Consider the following 21015-nt stretch of genomic DNA (forward strand, 5'->3'; position numbering starts at 1 on the left):
CGAACCAACCTTCACAAGTATCAAGGCTTCACTGGAGGACAATGAATTCCTCGGCACTGCTTTAAAAGTGTAAAAAGGTACATTAGTATTACTTCACAGACTTAGGAAATAAGCTTACCAGTCAAAAAATTCTCTTGCTATGAGATCTGGAAAAGATAAATGTACATGTAATTTTCCCCACATGTCCCAGTCAAGGAATAAAATATAGTACCTGGAAATCTGACACTATCAGTAAACTAGAACAGTCAACATTTCTGTAAAATGTCTAAAACTGCAGAGCTGATCCACAGACTAAATATTCTTTAATGATCAGGTGGATGCTTTACTAGAAATTAGTAAGACATTTCTGCAGTTTTATATTAAATAAACAGACAGTCAACAAACATTTTTTATTACACATGTACTGTGTGCCAGTTGGGCAGCTAGGTAGTACACTGGATGCAGAGCTGGGCCTGAAATCAGGAAGACACACCTTTCTGAGTTCAAATCTGACCTCAGACATTGATTAGATATGTGACCCTGGGCAAATCACTTAATGTTTTTTGCCTCCATTTCCTCATATGTAAAATGAGTTGGAGAAGGAAATGGCAGATTGCTCCAGTATCTTTGCCAAGAAAACCCCAGATGGGGACACAAAGAGTCAGACATGATTGAAAACAATGGAAAAATATGCCAGTTACTATGCTAAACATAGGCATATGAAGAAAGACAACTCCCCTATCCAAAAAAAAAAAGAAACAACACAACCAACCTCCCCCACCCCAAAAAAAAACCCCCCACAAAAAACGAAATAAAAGAGTCCCTGCTCTTAAGGAGCTCACAAGTAAAATGAGGAAAATAACATGGTGAACAACTATATTCAAATAAGCTAGATACAGCATAAACTGGAAGTCATCAGTAGAGGGAAGGCTTTAGAATTAAGAGGGTTCAAGAAAAGCTTCCTGTAGAAGGTAGAATTGTAGCTACATCTTGAAGGGAGCTAGGGAAGCCAAGAAATGGACATGCAGAGGAAGAGCCCCCTCGGCATGAGAGACAGCCAATGAAAATGTCAAGAATCAGGAGGGTCTTGTTTGTGGAACAGCAAGGAAGCCACTGTCACTGGACGACAGATGATGTGTTGGGGGTAAGAATTACTGCATGCATTTCTGTCAAGTAGCACGGTAAATTCGAGGTAAAGAAAGTTGTTTTCTCCCTGAGTCATATGAATACTTAGAAAGAGTTCATGTGATTACACAGACAGAGTTTTATCTACCAGTTAGGAAACAAAGGAACACTCCATTGCTGGAGCTGATGACGAAAGAACAGAATGAGGATATGTCCATCATTACATTTCTTTTTCTCATGTCAAAAGTCAGAAATACAGGTTTTTTGAGAATATGAGAAACATGGTACTAAGAAGAGGTAAGCCGACGTACTTAGAATGACAATTATGTTCTCTCTTTTTTTTTTGCTTGAACATGAAAATGAAACTTGAACTTGAACATGAAATTTTATTCCTAAAAAGGTATTGGCCTCACAAAGAACTGTGAGCCTAGATAGCATACTTATAAAAGATGCATTTGATATGTAGGAATGCTGATGATTTATGTAGATTTACTTTATATACTGCTACTTTTAAAAAGTATTATTTCGACTAACTTTTTAGTTGAGTCTTTGGGAATTTCCGAGTATATCATAGTATTGTCTGCAAAAAGAGATAGTTTTATTACCTTATTCCCTGTTCTGATTCCTTCTATTTTTTTTTCTTCTCTTATTGCTATTGCTAGGATTTCCAATCCTAGTGAATAACATTGGTGACAGTGGCATGAAGCTGTGAGGGACAACGAATACAATGGATGACAGTCATGATCCCTAAGTACCTCAATGGACTATAGGAAAACGGGCCAAAATTAACAAAGTGAAATTTAATAGAATTAAGTTTGAAGTTTTATACTTGTATTCATGAGTACAAGATGAAGGGAGTATGGCTAGATAGTAGTTGTGTGAAAAATATTTGAGTATTTTGGAATACTGCAGTGAATATGAGGAAGCCATGGACACAAAAAAAATGGACACTATTCTAGGTTGCATTGAGATGAGTGCCTTCAGAATGAATGAGGTGATAACTTCACTGTATTGTGTCCGGAGTCAGACCATGAACAGAGTACTGAGATAGTTCTAGATGCCATAGTTTAGGAAAGACACTGAAAAACTGGAGTCTGTACAGAAGATGGCAGCTAGGATGATGAGGAGATCATGCCAAACAAGGATTCACTGATGGAAGTGGGAATATTTGGCCTGGAGAATAAAACATTTAGGGTCACACAATAGTTTGGGGATGTTTCAAGAATGTGGAGGATAGCCAAATGGAGAAAAGGATAAAAATAAAATAAAATAATATTTGTAAAGTGCTTGGCATCAGCCCTAGAATACGGTAGGCATTTAATAAATACTTGTTCTCCTCCTCTAATTCATTCTGCTTGGACCAAGAGGGCAAAATTAGGAGCAATGGGTAGAGGGAAAAAGAAAGGGCAGACATTTTTTTTTTTTCATGAAAAACTTCCCAAACATTAGAGATATTTCAGAGTGGGCTGGGTTGCTTCCAGAGCTGCTTATGTAATATCTTCAGTCATATACTGAATGACAACAGGGGGACTTTGTAGAAAATATTCTTGGTCATGAATTGTTTGGAATAGTCTTCTAAGGTTTCTTTCAATTCTTTGAGTCTGTAAAAAAAGGAAGGGGCTTCAATAGCTTCAAATAGCATAGAAATGTGAAATAATAATGACACTGAATGACCTCTAGGAGTCCATTCTGTAAGTCAGAGATGCAGTTTGGGGCATCGATGGATAAGGCATTTCTGCTTCATGATTGCTTACAAGTGACGTTTAAAGTAGAATGAAAAGTAGAGATGAAAATGGCTGATAAAATAAACCCTCAGAAGGATCTCCTACTAAAACCTGAGTGACAGACCTGTGGGAGAAATCAGTTGATTGGAGGCCTTTACAGTAATGGGCCTGTCAAGGACTTGATTTCTTTCAACATGAAAGCTGGAATACAAATCAATAATGAGACACCAAATCAAATCATTATCAGTCTAGACTACTATTCCTGTGAGAAGGCTAATTTTGCTTAGTGGAGTGGTTGATGGTGGTAAAGTTTAGGAAATTGAATCTATTGCATTAACCTTGGGGAAAAAAAGAATAGGAGTAGTTACTGGTTTAAAAGTGATGGAGGGGGTAGGTAATGTAAATAAGCAGACCTTTGGGAGGATGTTTAAAATAAAGGCATTACTTACACACACACACACTCTTGCAGATAAATCCTAGATAAGATTCATTACATTATGATTGAGTTAAATATTATACCATGAAACTAGAACTGTAGTGATTTGTACTCATCCTTTCCTAATGGTGAATGTTAGTACTTTGCAAGGGAAACAGTGTCCAAGTCTGACTAAGCAAGCCGTCTTTTCAACAATAGCTACCTGCTGAAAGAGAGATTGATACAGAAGAGACAGACTAGGGTAACTCTAAGGTGCTCTATGGGATTACGAGGAAGGGGAAAAGGATATTTTCTAATAGTTTTAATTTCTAATCATCATAGAAATTGCATAGGACTGACTTATGAGCAAAAACTAAGGTTAAATAACTCATGAGGAACTTTGTTACACAGAGGTCTGTGGCTGCCATTTTCAGGTCAATTTTCAAAATCATTTATGTAGAATTTCAAGGTGATCTTTAGAAGTAGTTATGTTAAGTATATATTTATGATCATAAGTAAATTATCAGGCAATGAAGTAATTTAACAGAAATGAAAGCCCATGAGCTGTAAGGATTAAATGAAAGGAAAAATTAATAGATTCAGGTAGAAGATGCAAAAATAAAATTTTCCTTTTCCAAGGTGGTGTTGTTCAGTTATGTCTGATTCTTTGTGACCCCATATGTGGTTTTTCTTGGCAAAGATATTGAAGTAGTTTGCCATTTCCTTCTCCAGTGGATTAAAAGACAGAGGTTAAGTGACCTGCCCAGAGTCACATAGTTAGTGAGTGTCTGAGGTCAAACTTGAACTCAGGTCTTCCTGATTCCAGGCCCAGCACTCTCTCTCTCCACTGAGCTATCTAGCTGTCTCTTTTCCAAGGAGGAGTACTTCAAATCCTCCAAAGGGGAATAACAATGATTTCCTAGGTTGTTATACAGGACAAAAGTGATCACATAATGGGTATGTTTTGTAACAACTAATAATCTGGGGAAAGTGCTCTGATGTCATGGCCACATGATGGGCTTAGAACAGCTCTGTAAGAAACTTCTTTCTGGATTCTTCTCTTATTCCCCAAGACTGTCCAGATTCCAAGTCAGAGCGCATAACATCTGCTTATTAAACACCCTGGTAAAAAGAATATGAACCTGATGATTCTGACCCAGGTTTTCCAAAACCTAGATTGGTCATCCAAAGAATTAAATTAATAGGCACCAGGGAAGGCACAATGATGTAGTGTAAAGAGAAAAGGATTTGGAATCAAAAAGACTGAGGCTCCTTACCAGAGTAATGCTTGATTTGAATTAGACAATCTCTAAGATCCCTTCCAACTCTAAATGTTATACTATAACTCCTCTAAAAGGGGAATTGAGTCAAAGGGTTTCCCTTAGGGGAGTCAAGCTTATTGGCAACAGCAGATTTAATCTCCTGTTTCTTGCACCTACTTCTCATTCCTACTAACACCGTAATCAATTCTAGCAACTCCTATGCTCATATGTGCTCTGTACCTTTTGCACTACAAGTCACATGCTGACATTAACCCAGAAAGGATCCATTTGCAGGGACTTGGAATAGTAACACAAGCCCTTAGGCTATTTATACTTGCCTAGTCAACAAATTGAAGTAATACTGACCTTATAACAGTTACAAGATATCCTACTTAACCTTTGCTTCCAAACTCCTGAACAATTTTTAAAATTCAATAATAGACAAGCAGATTCATAACGACAGACACATCTCAGGTTCTTTTCTAGATGTAATCATAGGATGAACAGTATTGCTTCAAAAAAAAACCCATTAAGAATTGGTGAAGAGAGGAAACAAGTGAGAAGAAAGTTTCGAACAGTGAATGGAAGTGAAACTTGGTTAAGCTAAGTCATACCAAGCACATTTATGGATGAAAATTGAGGAAGAACAGCAAAAAGCTCTTGAAAAATGAAGTGGATCTGCCAGCATTTCTCTAGCCATCCTCTTTCAATGATGAAAGTTGGACCACCATGTTTAGATGCTAACATCATGGTCCTCTGTGTGTTGTATCAGAAAGTGCAATGAGACTTTAAAAATTTGGTCAAGAGATTGGGCCAGAACAAGCACACAGAGAAATCCGTTATGGAAGTGACACGATTTTGAACATGCTGAGTCCTCAAGGCACTTAAGAGTTGCTCTACAACACTACAAGAAGATAGAAATCTTGTTCCCCCAAATCTCTTATTTTTCAAAATCTTTTTTTAATTATAAAAGTATTTTATTATTTTCTAGTTATATGTAGAGATAGTTTTCAACATTTGTTTTTATAAGATTTCCAATTTCAAATTTTTCTCCCTCCCTCCCTCCTCCCCAAGACAGCAAGTAATTTGATTTAGGTTATATATCTACAATCACATTAAACATATTTCTGCATTAGTCATATCATAAGAGAAGAGTCAGAGCAAAAAGGAAAAACCTCAAAAAAGAAAGACAACAGCACCAACAAACGAAAGAAATAGTATGGTTCAATCTGCATCCATATTCCACAGTTCTTTTTTTTTCTGGATTTGGAGAGCATTTTCCATGTTGAGTCCTTTGGAATGATCTTGTACCATTGTATTGCTGAGAAGAATCAAGTCTGTCATAGTTGATCAACACATAACGTTGTTGATATTGTGTACAGTGTTCTCCTGGTTCTGCTCATCTCACTCATTATCAGTTCATACAAGTCCTTCCAGGTTTCTCTGAACTCCTCCTGCACATCATTTCTTACAGCACAATAGTATTCCATTACATTCATATACCACAACTTGCTCAGCCATTCCCCAATTGATGGGCAGCCCCTCAATTTCCAATTCCTTGCCACCACAAAAAGCTATAAATATTTTTGCACATGTGGGTCCTTTTCCCTTTTTTATGATCTCTTTGGGAAAAAGACCTAATAGTGGTATTGCTGGGTCAAAGGGTATGCACAGCTTTATAGCCCTTTGGGCATAATTGCAAATTGCTCTCCAGAATGGTTGGATCAGTTCACAGCTCCACCAACTACACATTAGTGTTCCAATTTTTCCACAGCTTCTCCTCAAAGTCTTAATAGAATATAATCCTTGTAGTATATAAGGGAATGATTTAAGGACTTCTAAATTGCAACTACATTTCTTTGGTGAACTTCAGGGATACATGTTCCATTCTTACAGCCTGGAATCTATTTCTTTGGCCTTGTTATGGAGAGATTTAGACTCTCTCATTTCATAGCAACATTTATTTACTGAGGACCTAATCTACTTCCCATATCTCTGTGTTAGATGCTATGGGAAACACAAAGGTACAGAACTTTTCCTCAAAGAGTTTATAATCTAAGTTTGAGAGACAAAACAAACATACATGAAATGAAAGAAAGATATGAAATAATACATGATTAAACTGAAATTGTTGAGAACAGACTACATATATATATATATATATATATATATATATAGGAAGCAGTACTTGGACCTGTTTCCCAGAGAAAGAGTAATTGTATAAACAGCTTAAGAGGCATTAAAAAAACTACGTAGTTCTTTTTGCACCTGAACTGTCAAGGAGATGAATATTTTTCTATACTTTACTATGAAGCAATTAGACCCTGGTTTCCTTTTGTGCCTGAAAATGTTCCATCATCACATAAATGAGTGAAAGGAAAAAAGTGCTGTAATCTATTCTCCTTTTTTTTGTGTGTGTGTTTTTGTCTTCTGCATTATCATAATGCATTATCATGATTGCACAAATGACGAAGCTTAGCATCTGTACAAATTCAAGTTGCTCATTTGGTATTTCTTCAGAGGACAAGTTTTGTTATATTGGACATTTATAGATGGAGTGCTAGTGTTTTTCCTTGTTCCATTTCCAAAGTTCAAATGGCTCAAACCAATTATTAAAATGATTGATGGTCACATTTTTTCATAATGTAATTAGTATAAAAATAGAGAATTTGTTTTCTTAAGTCAACAACACTATCTACAGGTAAACTATTTGAGGTGAGTTCACAATACTGTGTATAGTACAATGGAGAGAGAACTGGATTTGGAGAAAGAAGCATCAAGTTCAAATTCCACTTGTGCAACTAACAGCTGTGTGCCCCTGGGTTGTTCACTTATTTCTCTGCACTATAGTATCCTGTTTTTGTAAAATAAGGAGGTTGGACAAGAGGGTCTCTATGGCTCTTTCCAGTTCAATGATCCTGTAAAATAGTTAATGAAAATCTATTCCTTGACTCTTCTTCCTTGAGCTATTAAGTCATTCATTTCTTCAGTTTTCCTTCATGATGCCACTCAGTTCACTTTTCATTTCCATTTATATTTCCATTCTGTCCCCTTCATTGTCTCATACCTGGACTGTGATCTCCATGATTCCAGGCCCTTTCTCTGATGTAGCCTACATGCCACCACAAAATTAATCATAGTTTCTGCTGGGAAGGGGAAGAAGGGAATGAGCATTTATATAATTATTATATGCCATGCACTGTGCTAATGTCTTTACAAATACCTCATTTGATCCTCACACAACTCTGTGAGGTAGATGCTGCCATAAACTCCATTTTATACATAAGGAAACTGAGACAAATAGAAGTTAAATTGACTTGCCTAAAGTCAAAGAGCTAGTAAGTGCCTGAGGCTAGATTTGAACTCAGTTCCTCCTGACCGTAGATCCATCACTTTATCCACTGCACCTCCTAGCCAACTAGGAAAAGGCAGCTCATAGACAAAGATCATGAAATTTTAGTGGGCTGCATATTCAATATGAATAGGGTATCCAAAAAAGGTAGTGCTAATCTATGCTGCATTGAGAGGCATAACACACAAATCAAGAGGTAACAGTTCCACCTGAACTATTGCTATCATGATCAGTTTGGTTTGCTGCCTTTTAGAGAGGACCTAGATAAGCTGAAGTCTTTTCAGATGTCACCTAGTATAGTGAGGAGAACATGCCATATGAGGATTCATTTAAAGAATTGGCGACATTAAGTCTTGAGTATAGAAGGCTTAGGGGGTATGTGATAGTAGTGTGACTTGCTATATGCATGAGGAATAAAGTTTGTTCTACTGAGCCCCAGAGAACAGAACTAAGGACAATGGCAAGAAGTTGGGCTGGGAGGGTTTTGGCTTGTTAAGAAAACCTCCACTGTGATAGACTAGATTCTTCTCACCAATCCAATGGTACAAGAAAGTTCCAAAGGACTCATGATCGAAAAGGCTCTTCAAATCCAGGAAAAAAAAAAAAAGGAACTGTGGAATATGGACGCTGATTGGACCATAGTATTTCATTTGTTTTTGGTGCTGTTGTTTTTCTTTTTTGAGGTTTTTCCTTTTTGCTCTGATTCTTCTCGTATAACATGACTAATACAGAAATATGTTTAATGTTGTTATATATATATGTGTGTGTGTGCGTGTGTGTGCGTGTGCGTGTGTGTGTGTGTGTGTGTGTGTGTGTGTGTGTGTGTATAAAACCTATATCAGATTACCTGCTGTCTAGGGGAGGGGGGAGGGAGGGAGAAAATTTTGAAATTGGAAATCTTATCCAAACAAATGTTGAAAACTAAAATTAATTAATTAATTAAAAAAAGAAAACTTCCAATTAATTAGAGCTCTATAAAATTAGAGTGGGCTTTCTCAGGAGGTAGGAGATGTTCTAGGGATGATAAATAGAGGAATCTTGATCAGGCATGGGTTTGACTTAATGACTTCTGAGGTCCTTTACAAGTCTCAGGGTCTGTGATCTCAAAAAAACTTAAATTTTGTGTATGTTATCCTCTGCTTCTATGCCATTGGAGATCATCAAGTGGATGACCACTTGCCAAGGATGCTGTAGAGGAGACTTCTATTCAGGAAAAAATGTTTACTAAATGAACTCTGAGGTCTCATCATTTCCTGAAATTCTATGCTTGGTAAATGAATAAAAAAGCATTTGTTAAATGGTTACCATAAGATAAACACTATGACAAGAACTGGAAATACAAACATAAAAAGCATGATGATCCCTCCTTTCAAGGAGCCCATATTTTTATTGTGGGAGATATCACATATATGAGGGTTCAGATGCAGGGAATAAGGAAAGGGCAGTAATGGGGAAGATGGGAAGGCATAAGAGTGAGTCCTTAGGATATATGATGATTATGATCATAGGAGCATCGGAACTATACTAAGCACTAGAGGAGATAGGAACTATTTAGATATAATCCTTTCCTTCAATTGATGTCATTGTCTTGAGTGGGTTGTCTCCATTTAAAAAGAAATCTGTGCATACATACAACTGGGCTGGTCTTCACCTACAAATGCTACAGGTATTATTAGCAGAATCTACTATTAAACTATACTAAAGACCTTCCAGGGACACATACATAAAAAGGAGGGTCAGAGGCCATTACTGTTTACTTGAACAATGGGAATATAAAGTGAAAAATTAATTCTAAAATGAACTTCGGGACAATGAAAATTTAAGGCTCCCAGTAAATTTTCCCATGATGAGGTTTCTCTACTATAGATAAATACCAAATCATATGCTACAAAACTGACATTTATGTCTTTGGTGGCAGAGTATTTAATGGAAAAAAGCAATATTTCTCATGATAAGCAAACAGTGAATACTGAATAGAAGAAATAAAACAGTAGGGAAACTATTTTTGGAATATGCTAAACATATATTGTTCCTATGAAGTCTAGGAAGCTTTAGGTCAGATTTAGTGATTCAAGAAAGGAGGGTACAGCTGATAAAAAAGACATAAATTAAGCCTCAAAAAGTTGGATCAGCAATAAAGGTAAAATTGCTAGGGACTGAAAAAATATGGCATCATAAAATCTTGGAAAACTGTTAACCTTGACTATAAAGCTTTGTTTAAGGCTCTGGTAGAATGACTCACACCTTCAGAGGACCTCCTAATTATAACACTCATTACACAGTATGCACCTTGGAATAGTAACTTATACTTTACAGCTTGTCTCAGAGAAATGTTTTACTGTGGTAATAAAGTATTTTTTTAGCTGCAATATCCTACTATGTGGTCAAGAGGTTAGAACTGAAAAGACTGAAATAAACAGGTCCGAATATATCACGATGGAACCTACTGTTCTTAAATGTGATTTTAAATGTCTCTAAATCTTCAAGGAAAAAATTTTAATGGGCATAAGGATGAAGGTTATGTTCTATACTGAGGGAGAATAGTAATGTCTTTCCTCATCAAAATAAAACAGGGGAAAGGATGGCAAATAAAATAAATTATATTTCAGAGCCAACAAATACATTTTTTCCCAGTTAATCTTTTAAGGTAATATAAATAATTAACTAAGTTTCTCTGGAAAATAGAGACTAATCTTTAATGTACATATGCAAAACTACCCCTTTCAAAAAGGAGGCAGGATTCTTGATGAAAAGAATCAACATCAATGTAGCCTTCTTTGCCTAATTTTAATTTCTGATGAAAGTTATTTGTGTAAGGTAAAAGCAGTAAAGCCTTAAAAGGACCAAACTTCTAACCTACTTCCTCCCCTCCCTCGATGAAAACCCCCAGATTTCCACAGAATCAATGTCTACTTCACTCTCTGTTACTATTAGAGTGAGTTACTCTCTGTTTCACTGAGCTAGAGATTCACCTCTTAAGGAGAATCAAATTGTATGTATGGAGATAAAGTATAGTTTAAGGTATTTTGCATGAATTCACAGCTGCTTAAACCCACTAGATTTGATTTTGCAGAGTGAGTTCTTCCTTTTGTTCATCCTTCCTTTTCTTAGAGGACCAATGACATCACAGATGGTAGCTTGACTTGCTCATGAATTGGACTTAAGTGAGGCAGAGTTGCACAAAGTCATCAGCCTCACTCTCTTTTTCAGTCATCAAAGTCAAGTGGCAAAACAAGTCAGAATGACTGTCAGTGGCCCAGCATACAGTGGATCACTAGGTCTGGCCAAGCACAGTACCTGCCTCATGGCCATTGAAACAAATTGTTCTCATCCACCCATTCTACTGGTAGAAATCTTCATATACATGGAATAAAGAGCCCCCTAAGTCACCAACTATGTTTTACTTAGGCATATTTGGAGTTAAATGTTTGGGTTTTTTTGCACAACACTGACTTTTCTCAAAGAACCAAACAATGTCTTTATGGCCTAAGTTTTAATGCATCTTCCAAAATGGTTAGCTTACTATACTTAAGGCAGAGCTCATTCAAGGGCTCATCCAACTTCAACAACCCCACCAATACAAATGAAATGTCTCTACTTACCCAATCCGTATCTTCAGCATACCACTAAATAGTTCAGGATTATTAGATATGATCCAGCCAATATGAATGACGAGTTCCTGCTGAACGACAGCTTCCCTTTCATCATGTGTATTACACTTATAATAGATAATATTCTTAATCACTCCTGGAGACAAAGGATTAGAGATCACCTCTTCTTCATGCCCAAAGGCCCCCAGAGTTACCTATGAATGAGTTAAAACATCAGTGTCAAAACCCCTTGGCTACTAAAAGGTGAAATAAAATCAAAGTCAGGCTGGGTTGAATTTCACTGTACAAGCTAAGGATGCAGGGTAAGTGTTTAGCTGTTTGGGTTATTTATGGGAGTTATTCTCAAAGACTGATCTGTAAGTCTCATGGTGATCTAATGGGTGATCCAAAATACAAGGGTACATAAGGCAGCAAAGGGACTAAAAGGTTTAGGGTAGAATGTGTTTTTTTTATCTTGAGTGAACTTAGTACCTTACATTATTGGGCAGATTGGTTATATTGCCATTACCAAATTACATATGAAGAACTGTAGTTTGATCCTACCATTTCTCTAGCTTGCACTGACATCTACCTTCCTCTGGCCTCTTGCCACATTTAAAGTTTAGACCCTACAATTTAGCCATTGATTAATAACTATTTTGCGTTGCTCTGAGATGATTTTTGATGTGTAAGAGTTATCTTCCAAAGACAAGATCACAAGTTCTTAATGGACAGATATCTCTTTCGTAGGCAGCAGTATAACCTAACAGAGCTCTAGGAACACTGTCAGTGGTCAATAAATGCTTGTTGATTCATCTCTAGATTACAGGGAAAGGTGACAGAGGGAACACAGAAGCCGAGGAAAGAAAAAGTCTTAAAGAGGAAAGTCCTAATGAAAAGCACTGTAAGATACTTTGTTTTTGTTTTTGTTTTTTGTGGGGTTAAGTGACTTGCCCAGGGTCACACAGCTAGTAAGTGTCAAGTGTCTGAGGCTGGATTTGAACTCAGGTACTCCTGAATCCAGGGCCAGTGCTCTATCCACTGTACCACCTAGCTGCCCCACTGTAAGATACTTTGATCTCACTTCCTCTCCTGTTTTCTACTCCTACATAAAAATCCACAGCTGACCATACCTCCATCTCCCTTACCCCCACCCCACCCCACCCCATATCCAGTACATGATGTCAGGAGTAAGTGTAACAAAGAGAAGGATAAACATAGTACCTGAGGAAATTATGAATTTTTCAGATGGGAGGGAGAAAGTAGTTTAGGCATTCTGGAGTCTTTTGGCCCACCAAAGAAGTCTTTGGACCGAAAACTGAACATCATCTATTTATTATATCACATGTGGTAGCTATTAACTGGTTCAAATGTTGTTACTTTTATTAAACTGGAAAACCAAGATCCATGACATTCTTCCCTGTGGAAGCAGTAAAACTAAATAATCACTTCATTTCAATCTGTTGCTTCAATTCTCAGGCAGGAATGAGCTGACCTGAAATTTAAATATCCTATTCTGATTCTTACTTGCTTTTAGGACTGAAAACACTATGCCAAAACTTTAGTTAAAATGTAAGATGCTGAAATGCAGTCAATTAATCAGTGTCAAGAGCTTGGCCAACTAGGAGCAAAGCTTTTTGTAGCAAAGCTTTATATATAGTGGGATACCTGAAGTAGTTGTGGGTTACCTTTCTTGGGCTATGAATAACAGATATTCAATGTAATATTCTTGCTTTATGAAGAATGCCTCAAGACAATAACCTCATAACAGTCAGAAGTTCTGTGAAACTGTCAAAGAATCAAAGGACTGAAGCAACCTCTTGAGATTATACAGAGATCTCCAAAGGCTATCAAAGTGTTTCATATGGATCAGAGTTAACAAGTTTTATGATAACCTAGAGATCAAAATTTAAGGGGAAAACAATTATAAATGAACATTCATTTTCTTCTGGCATTTTATTTTGAAGGACAGCACAGTCCAGTGAAAAGAGCATTGGACTGTATAGCAGTAAACTTAGATTTCATCAATGAGTACTTTGGGAAAATCACTTCCAAGGGCCTCAGTTTTCCCTATCAAACAAATGAGGATAATAGTGCTTGTTCTCTATATACTACAACAACAACAATGAATAATCAATACAGAGAACTTCAAGGTTTGCAAAATACTTTATAAACATCTTATTTTATCTTCAGCAATTCTGGGGGGTGGGCACTATAATTATCCGCATTTTACAGGTGAGGAATCTGAGGCAGGCAAAGGTTAAATGGCTTGCCAAGGTCATAGAGGTGGTGTCTGAGGCTGAATTTGAACTCAGGACTTCTGGTTCCATGTCCAATGCTGTATGACCTAGCTACTTCATAAAGGATGCTGTGAAAACAGAGGCAATAAGAAGTGTGAATGCAATTTGAGCCATTTAAGTATAGTTATATTTAAAGCCAATTACTACTTAATTCTTGTTATTATATGTTATCAAAAAGAACAAGTAGTTGTTATTCAAAAATATTATAAAAGCTGGATATCAAGACCTCATCACTTAAACTTTTAATACTAATTAAAAGACCTGAGATGTGGGTCCTAGGCTCATTCAGCCAAAAGGAGTTAAAAATGATTCAAATGATTAAACCTTACCGTGTTGATGGTTTGTTGTATTTACTGTCAGGAAGGCAAGTAAAGCACACATTTTCCCAGATAAGAAAATGGAAGCAAGCAAACTGTCATAACCAAGTGAAGATTAAGCCAGGCAAGCCAAACACTGAACAGAGGAAAGAAAAAGTGTTGCCATTCCCCATGCTACAATCCTCATGCAATTCCTTCCTACTGTGTATCCCTGTTGTGTTCCCTTCACTCATCTGAACAAGAGCAGTTCCTTCGTACCTAGAACTTAATTTTGATTCATTTGACATTAGCACCCATTTTGTACTGTAGAAAATCCAGGAGAAAGTCAAAGTTCCAAAGGAGCTAGAATGAGAAAAGGACATTACCTACCTACTTAACACACAGGTAATGTTTTATTTTTGACTTTGCTTAAGGAACCTTCAAAATATTATTTTGTTTTTAAAGAACTAGTCAGAAGTCTTTCTACGAATTTTATTCTCAGGACTGTGATGTATGGCACTGAGGGTTTTCAGAGTAGAACCAGGGAAACAATTTGAATAGAAATATCTTTGATGAGGCCTTGATTAGAGTCTAAAAGGTGCAGACTTACCTGTTTGCCCTGAACTAACACATTAGTAATTGAAGGTGCAAGGCTGTCCACTACTTTATTTAAAAGACTCGCTGCGCAGCGCACAACCGACCTAGAGCAAAGAAGAGAGCAATCCCATTGGATGTTGAATGCTATTTTCATAGATTCAAGTCATGTTTGAGGGCAGTCTCCAAATGGGGCTATTTAAAAAGACGCATTTTTTTTTTCATTCAAGTAACTTTTAACAAATTACAGTGGATTATGTGGATTCATTTGGGTAAATATCACAGTGGGGATGGAGGGAAGAGTTGGAACTTACAAACTACAGGTAATATATACATCAATAGCTGGCAGTTCTTTTCTGTATCAATCTGCTTGTGCTAAGAATAAATGTGTTTAACCAAACTATTCATATATTAATATATTAAAGGATACACTATCAATAACTTTTTTAACTTTCCAGAAGAAAATTCATTTAAAAATGTCAATGGAGTCTCATGAAGTTATTTTGGGGTTCTATGCTAAAGTGCTTTATGATAAATTTCCTTGGGTGGTAATTAATTCCTTTTGAATGGGATTCAAAATGGATCATTTTGTGCTGAAACCTGCTCATTAGTGAATAGCAATATAATGAGATTGTCTTCCTCATCTTCATTCCAACCACAAATATTATGGCTACTGCAAATGGTAAAACTGGCTTGAAAGTTCTATTAAGAGATGTGCTAAAATGGATTAAGGAATGATTCCCACAGCCATTTTAGAGTTTCTGAAAAGTCTTCAGAATATGGGAACAACAGATATTGCTCTTCTTGTTTTTAAAGCACAGTATGTGCAAATCCATAATCTACACAGGAGTCAAACAAAAGTACTTCTTGCTCAAAGGCAAAACTTCTATGTGGAACTATTTCAGTGAATGAAAGAATGTAAAGTACTGGACTTTAAACTGTTTGTCATTTTCTGGCTGTCATACACTTAAATTTACCTGATGTGAAGGAGCATGTACATTTCTGGGCCTTTATTGAAAAGAAGGGACAAGGGAGAAAGGTGCCAATAACCAAGGGAGTTAGTGAGACAACAGGCCTCCTCTCTGTTTCTGGGAAGGAGGCTGTCCTCTCCCAAACACTACAAGACTGAGAAGAAGGCATTTCCAAAGAGCATAGATTTATTTCATCCAACGCAGATAAGCTCACACATGTCAAGCAGTACCACTTTCCAACCTGCACACAGTTTTACCTGTTTCCCATGTACCAATAAAGTAGTAATGTGGGGGGCTATAGAGGAAGAAAATTTCTGGGTAAATGCAGCACCATAGCGCACCGTCAACCTAAGTGGGTCACAGGACAACCACCAGAGGGAAAATAAAAGAAATAAGATTTCCAAGATTTGGTCCTTCTGAACAAAACAGCACTTGAAATGTATGCCAATTTTCTCCCCTCCCCAATTTAATATAATTCTAATTTTTTGACAGAAAGGGTTTAAGATTGGTCTTATCCTATCAAAAACAAGGTAGCAGGCCTACATTTAAAAATCTAGTGGACAAAATTCTCTTGGTTACAATGCTTTTCTCCAGTGAGAATATTAGCATGGTGAAATTTGAAAGATGTAGCCATTGGATTTACTATAATCTCATGAGTGGTTAAAAAAAGACAATTGAAGTCAATAAGCATTTCTGAAGCTCTTACAATGTGTCAAATATTGTGCTAAGTGCTGAGAATGCCAAGAAAGGCAAAAGACTGTCTTTATTCTCAAAAAACTCACAGTTTAAAGGGGGAGAAAATATGCAAACAACTATGTGTAGACAAGTCATCTACATAGGAAATAATCAACAAGAAAGGTAGTAATACTAAAGGTGGGGAGCAGATTTGAATCCTATGTTTATATATATATATATATATATATATATGCATATATATATATACACACATATACGCACCCTCCCACATATACATATATACATACACATATTTTCCCCAATTACATATTAAAACAATTTTTCACATTTGTTTTTTTAAAGTATTGAATTTCAAATTCTATCTCTCTCTTCCTTCCCCCTTCCCTGGGACAGTAAGCACTCAGATATGAATCCTATAATGTTAAAAGTTCTTAAATTTCATCCATTTCAACTGTTTCATTTTACACATTATGAAACTATAGAGGTTAAGTAACATAGCCTAAGACAGATATTACATTCTTTTAGAAGCTTCTTTGTTTTGTTTTGTTGCAGATTTGGAATAATTACTTATGTGCTATATAATAATCCAGCTTCCAAAATTTGTCATATTCTGCTACGGTAGTTAATAAATTTTGAAATGCAGTGTTCAGTACTCAAGCAGCCATAATTGGTCAGATGTAAAATCAATACTATGCCTCTACTTACCTGAATAAGAGCCAATCAAACCACCTTTTAGGAAGAAACCTCTAATAGACCAAGGTTAGTTATTATTCAGGAGGGGACGTCCATCACCGGAATGAGTACAGAACATATGTTAAAAGCATCAGCTACTCTTGGTCCTTTGAGTTTGCTATTCACTAAATAAATTATGTTTGAAAATCACAGATTTATAGCTACAAGGGAATTCAGAGGTCATTCAGTCTCCCCCACTTTACAGTCAAGGAAATTAAGATTCAGAAATGTTCAATGACTTCTCCAAGGTAACAAAAGCAGGCTGTAGCAGAGCTGGAACCTTTGCTATATCTCCAAGGTTTTCTGCAATGGGGGAAAAGGTCTACCATACAATAAGAGTTTTGGCTCCAGATAAAAGAGTGGTAGATTGGAGAGGAATCATTAAGTAAAAATAATCTGCACATCTATTTGTCTATGCATATATCTGATACATTTCAGGAGAAAGGGGCTGCTATCTGAAGCCAGAAAGCACGAGAGAGGGTCATCTTCTGTGAATGTTTTAATTCTTCTGGGGAAAGGCAGAGAGAGGCACGGTATTGTGGTCCAAGAAGGGTAGATGGGATGTGTGAGAGCAGCTGTCATCATTTTGACTCCTTTACCTTTATGCCACCAAACATAACAACAACGACAAAAGAATGATAATGACATGAAATACGAACCAAAGTTTTTTGCTGCCGGCTCTTCTATAGACTCTCTCCATATGATCAGAAACAGTACCTAAACATGAAATAATACTATCATGGTCATGTGATCATTATTGACCACCCACTGGCACACGGCATTTTATCAAGGCAGTGAGTTGTTCTCAGTTAAAGGAAGCTTGTTATTAAATGCGTGTTATAGTTCTCCTGGTGTCCTTTTGCAAATGTGATTTTAGTCATTTATGAACTTTGATTTTTGGCCCCAGTCTATTCAATAAATGCACTAATGTTTTGAGTTACTGTAGGACATGACATATAAAATGTGTGATTAAAATATATCAGTACTAATACTCAATATCTGTTGACTTTCAGTCTCTGGAGACTTGAATTGGTATATTATCATTCCTTAAAAATGAAACTTGCTCAATATGGAAAACTTACAATTTAATTAATTACAAAATGAATGCACCAATTTACTACAGAAGAAAAAGAATGAGTACATTATAAAACAATCAGGAAAGTGGAACTAATATTGTAGGTTGTAAAGGAATCTGATTGTTCATCAGCCACTAATCTATAAGTTTTGTGAGGACAGGGATCACATTTTATTCTTCTTTGTTTCACTCAAGCACCTAGCACACACAGCACAGGTTTATGGAATCAATAAACATACAATGAGGACCAACTGGGTGGAGCACTTTTGATCATACAATGCTGCACTAATCAAAAATTCTGTCCTCCTGGGTTATGGATGTCACTTAAACAAAACTACTCCCTGGCGTGGATTTGGCATATATAAGTGAAGCCACATTCTATGAAGCAAATAGTAGGCATATACATTCAATGATCATAAAAAAGTAATGGACAAAATCTTCAATATTTTAACTCACGTTCATTTTACTTCTATGACATATTAGACAAGACCTCATGATCAGCATTGTACAGAATTTCTTGCAACTCTGAAAATTTAAATCTAAATCAAATATCACAATTACCTCTCAGCAGATAACTATTTTTGAAAAGAAAAAGTCTTTTTATTTTTATATAAATACTGAAGTTTGATATCTATTTAGTTAATTCACCCCACCCTATTTAAAGTAAGTGAAAAATGTCTAATCAATTTTAATTCTAGGCCTTAAACCAAGTGCAAAAAGTCTCTGAAAGTCATTTGATGAAGTTAAATGACACTAGACAGAAAGTCTGTTCCAACTGGATTAGGGTTTTTTCACTGTTTTTGGTCTTGTATAAAAGCATGGAGTTGATTATAATTAGAGAATTCCAAAAATTGGAGCACATGTGGTTTCCTATTGTACTACAAAAGAGGAACCACCAAGGGAAGGTGAGAGTTAGGAGGAACCTGGACCAAGGCCAAGTCCTCTTTAGCATGAGGAAGACTTTCAGAACTTTGTAGAGTCCAGGGGATTTTGAATTTCTCATCCTTCCATCAGATTCCTAGTAGCATTTCCGTATCAGTTGACTGGAGAGTCTGCTTTGGGAGCTAATGATAGACTAGATACAGATTCACTATTCTGGAGGGGAACTTCTTAAGTTCACCATGAATGGAAGAAAAGAGCTTTCAGTAATCAAAAACTGTGCCTTGTACAATCTCTAAGCTCAATCTCATTTTGGTTTTGTTTTTGCTTTTTTTTTTTTGGTGAGGCAATTAGGGTTAAGTGACTTGCTGGTAAGCTAGTAAGTGTTAAGTGTCTGAGGGCAGATTTGAACTCAGGTCCTCCTGACTCCAGGGCCAGTGCTCTATCCATCAATCTCATTTTTTAATGGATTTTGTATGAACTCATGGGCGAGCACTGCATGCTTTTTTGAAAGGAGGGCAGGAAGGATGTTTTGCATCAACTGTTTTTACTTTATCACTTTAGAAAAGACCTGTTTCTAAAGATTACTTAAGGCAGACTGATTATGATTGTCATAATCTTGGGAATCACCTCTTAGCCCTCAGGTCACCCCATAAACCCTCAGGGGGCAAGATAAGCTTGCCCTAGGACTCAGGACTCATAAGTGAGAGTGGGTGTTGGAAAAATATTCTAAGAGCTTCTATAGGCTACATTTATAAACAACTTTCTAGAACAGTTCTCTAATCATGAACACAGGGTGATCATGTGAAATTCCAGACCCCTAATAAATGAAAGGTTAAAAAAGACCACAATGAACTAAATATATCTCATGGCCAAAGTCCACATTTTAGGTAATATCCAGAGCAAGGAAGAAGAATAAACAAATTCATCAGTTGAACATCTGCTTACACTTCTGTTTTCACAGCTAATTATGCACAATAATTAGAACCATAAGGGTTTTGTTTATAGTTGTTATGAAGGTGAGTCTTTTACAGGTTGTTCTGTAAAAATTTTGGCTGAGGATAGAATCCAACTAAGAAATCAGAGTCTTCAATTTACATGTAATGATGAAGAGATAATAAACATATTATCTCCTATTGATTGGCAGTAATGATGGGAGAAACTTAAGAGACCAATTTTTAAAAACATACTTTTAATTAGTAACCAAGAATGTAAAAACTTTGTATAAATGGGATCCTCCATCAATATTATTTGATAAAATTTGACTTTTTGTGTACCACTTTCCAATTTTCTACAAAGTAACTGATTTGATCCTCACAATCAATCATCCTGTGATGGGGACAGAACAGGGATTATTAAGGGTTTGAATACTATTTATTTCTTCCTTAGAACATTAGTCCAAGTTCCATGTTTAGTCACATCCATATTTAGCCCCTCTAATGAAGAATTTTTAGAATAGCAAGACTGAATTTGCTAATTGTCCCCAGACTACTGAGTTATCCTTTGACAGTTTTTTGCAACTGGCTATAAAGTATTTAAATGCATTAAATATTTCAAAATACTGAAAATAAATATTGATTCAGAACATGAAAATTCCAGGACATTGGCTGAATACATTCAAGAATGCTTGGAGGCTTCTTAGGTTAATGCAGACCATCACATAGACATGATTAGAAATGATTTATTTTTTATCACCCTTTTAATGAAGGTTTGGACTGCAATTTCATTAAATGCCATATTTCATTCCAAATTCTACTGCAGAACAAAAAAGGACTAATTTTTATAGACAACTCAATTTGATTCCAATCTTAAAATATAAGGGAAAATAACACTGAAAACAAAACTGTCAATATGCAACTGCCAAGTCATTTAAGGCTAACGTGCACGGACAGAAACCTTGTACCCACCTCCATTCTAATGTAGGAGATTAAGTGTATTAACACACACACACACACACACACACACACACACACACACACACACACACACCCCCCAAAACTGTGCTCAGAATTACAATCACCCAAC

At 36.3% G+C, this 21015-nt stretch overlaps 1 protein-coding gene across 4 annotated transcripts in view; it reads right to left on the reverse strand.

The window, feature by feature from the left end:
* The window catches only part of PHKB (phosphorylase kinase regulatory subunit beta), a 250960-nt gene that overhangs the window by 20418 nt on the left and 209527 nt on the right, over positions 1-21015 (reverse strand). For 3 of the 4 annotated variants that reach the window (XM_043983714.1, XM_043983712.1, XM_043983713.1), the window contains 3 exons: positions 17696-17753; positions 14654-14744; positions 11460-11662 (listed from right to left, as the gene is read on the reverse strand). In XM_043983714.1, the coding sequence (XP_043839649.1) occupies positions 11460-11662; positions 14654-14744; positions 17696-17753 (352 nt within the window). Of the gene's footprint in view, positions 1-11459; positions 11663-14653; positions 14745-15865; positions 15957-17695; positions 17754-21015 lie in introns of all 4 variants that reach the window. The other variant, XM_043983715.1, reaches the window with a different exon arrangement.

The sequence above is a fragment of the Dromiciops gliroides genome, chromosome 2, assembly GCF_019393635.1.
Source record: "Dromiciops gliroides isolate mDroGli1 chromosome 2, mDroGli1.pri, whole genome shotgun sequence".
Lineage (NCBI taxonomy): Eukaryota > Metazoa > Chordata > Mammalia > Microbiotheria > Microbiotheriidae > Dromiciops > Dromiciops gliroides.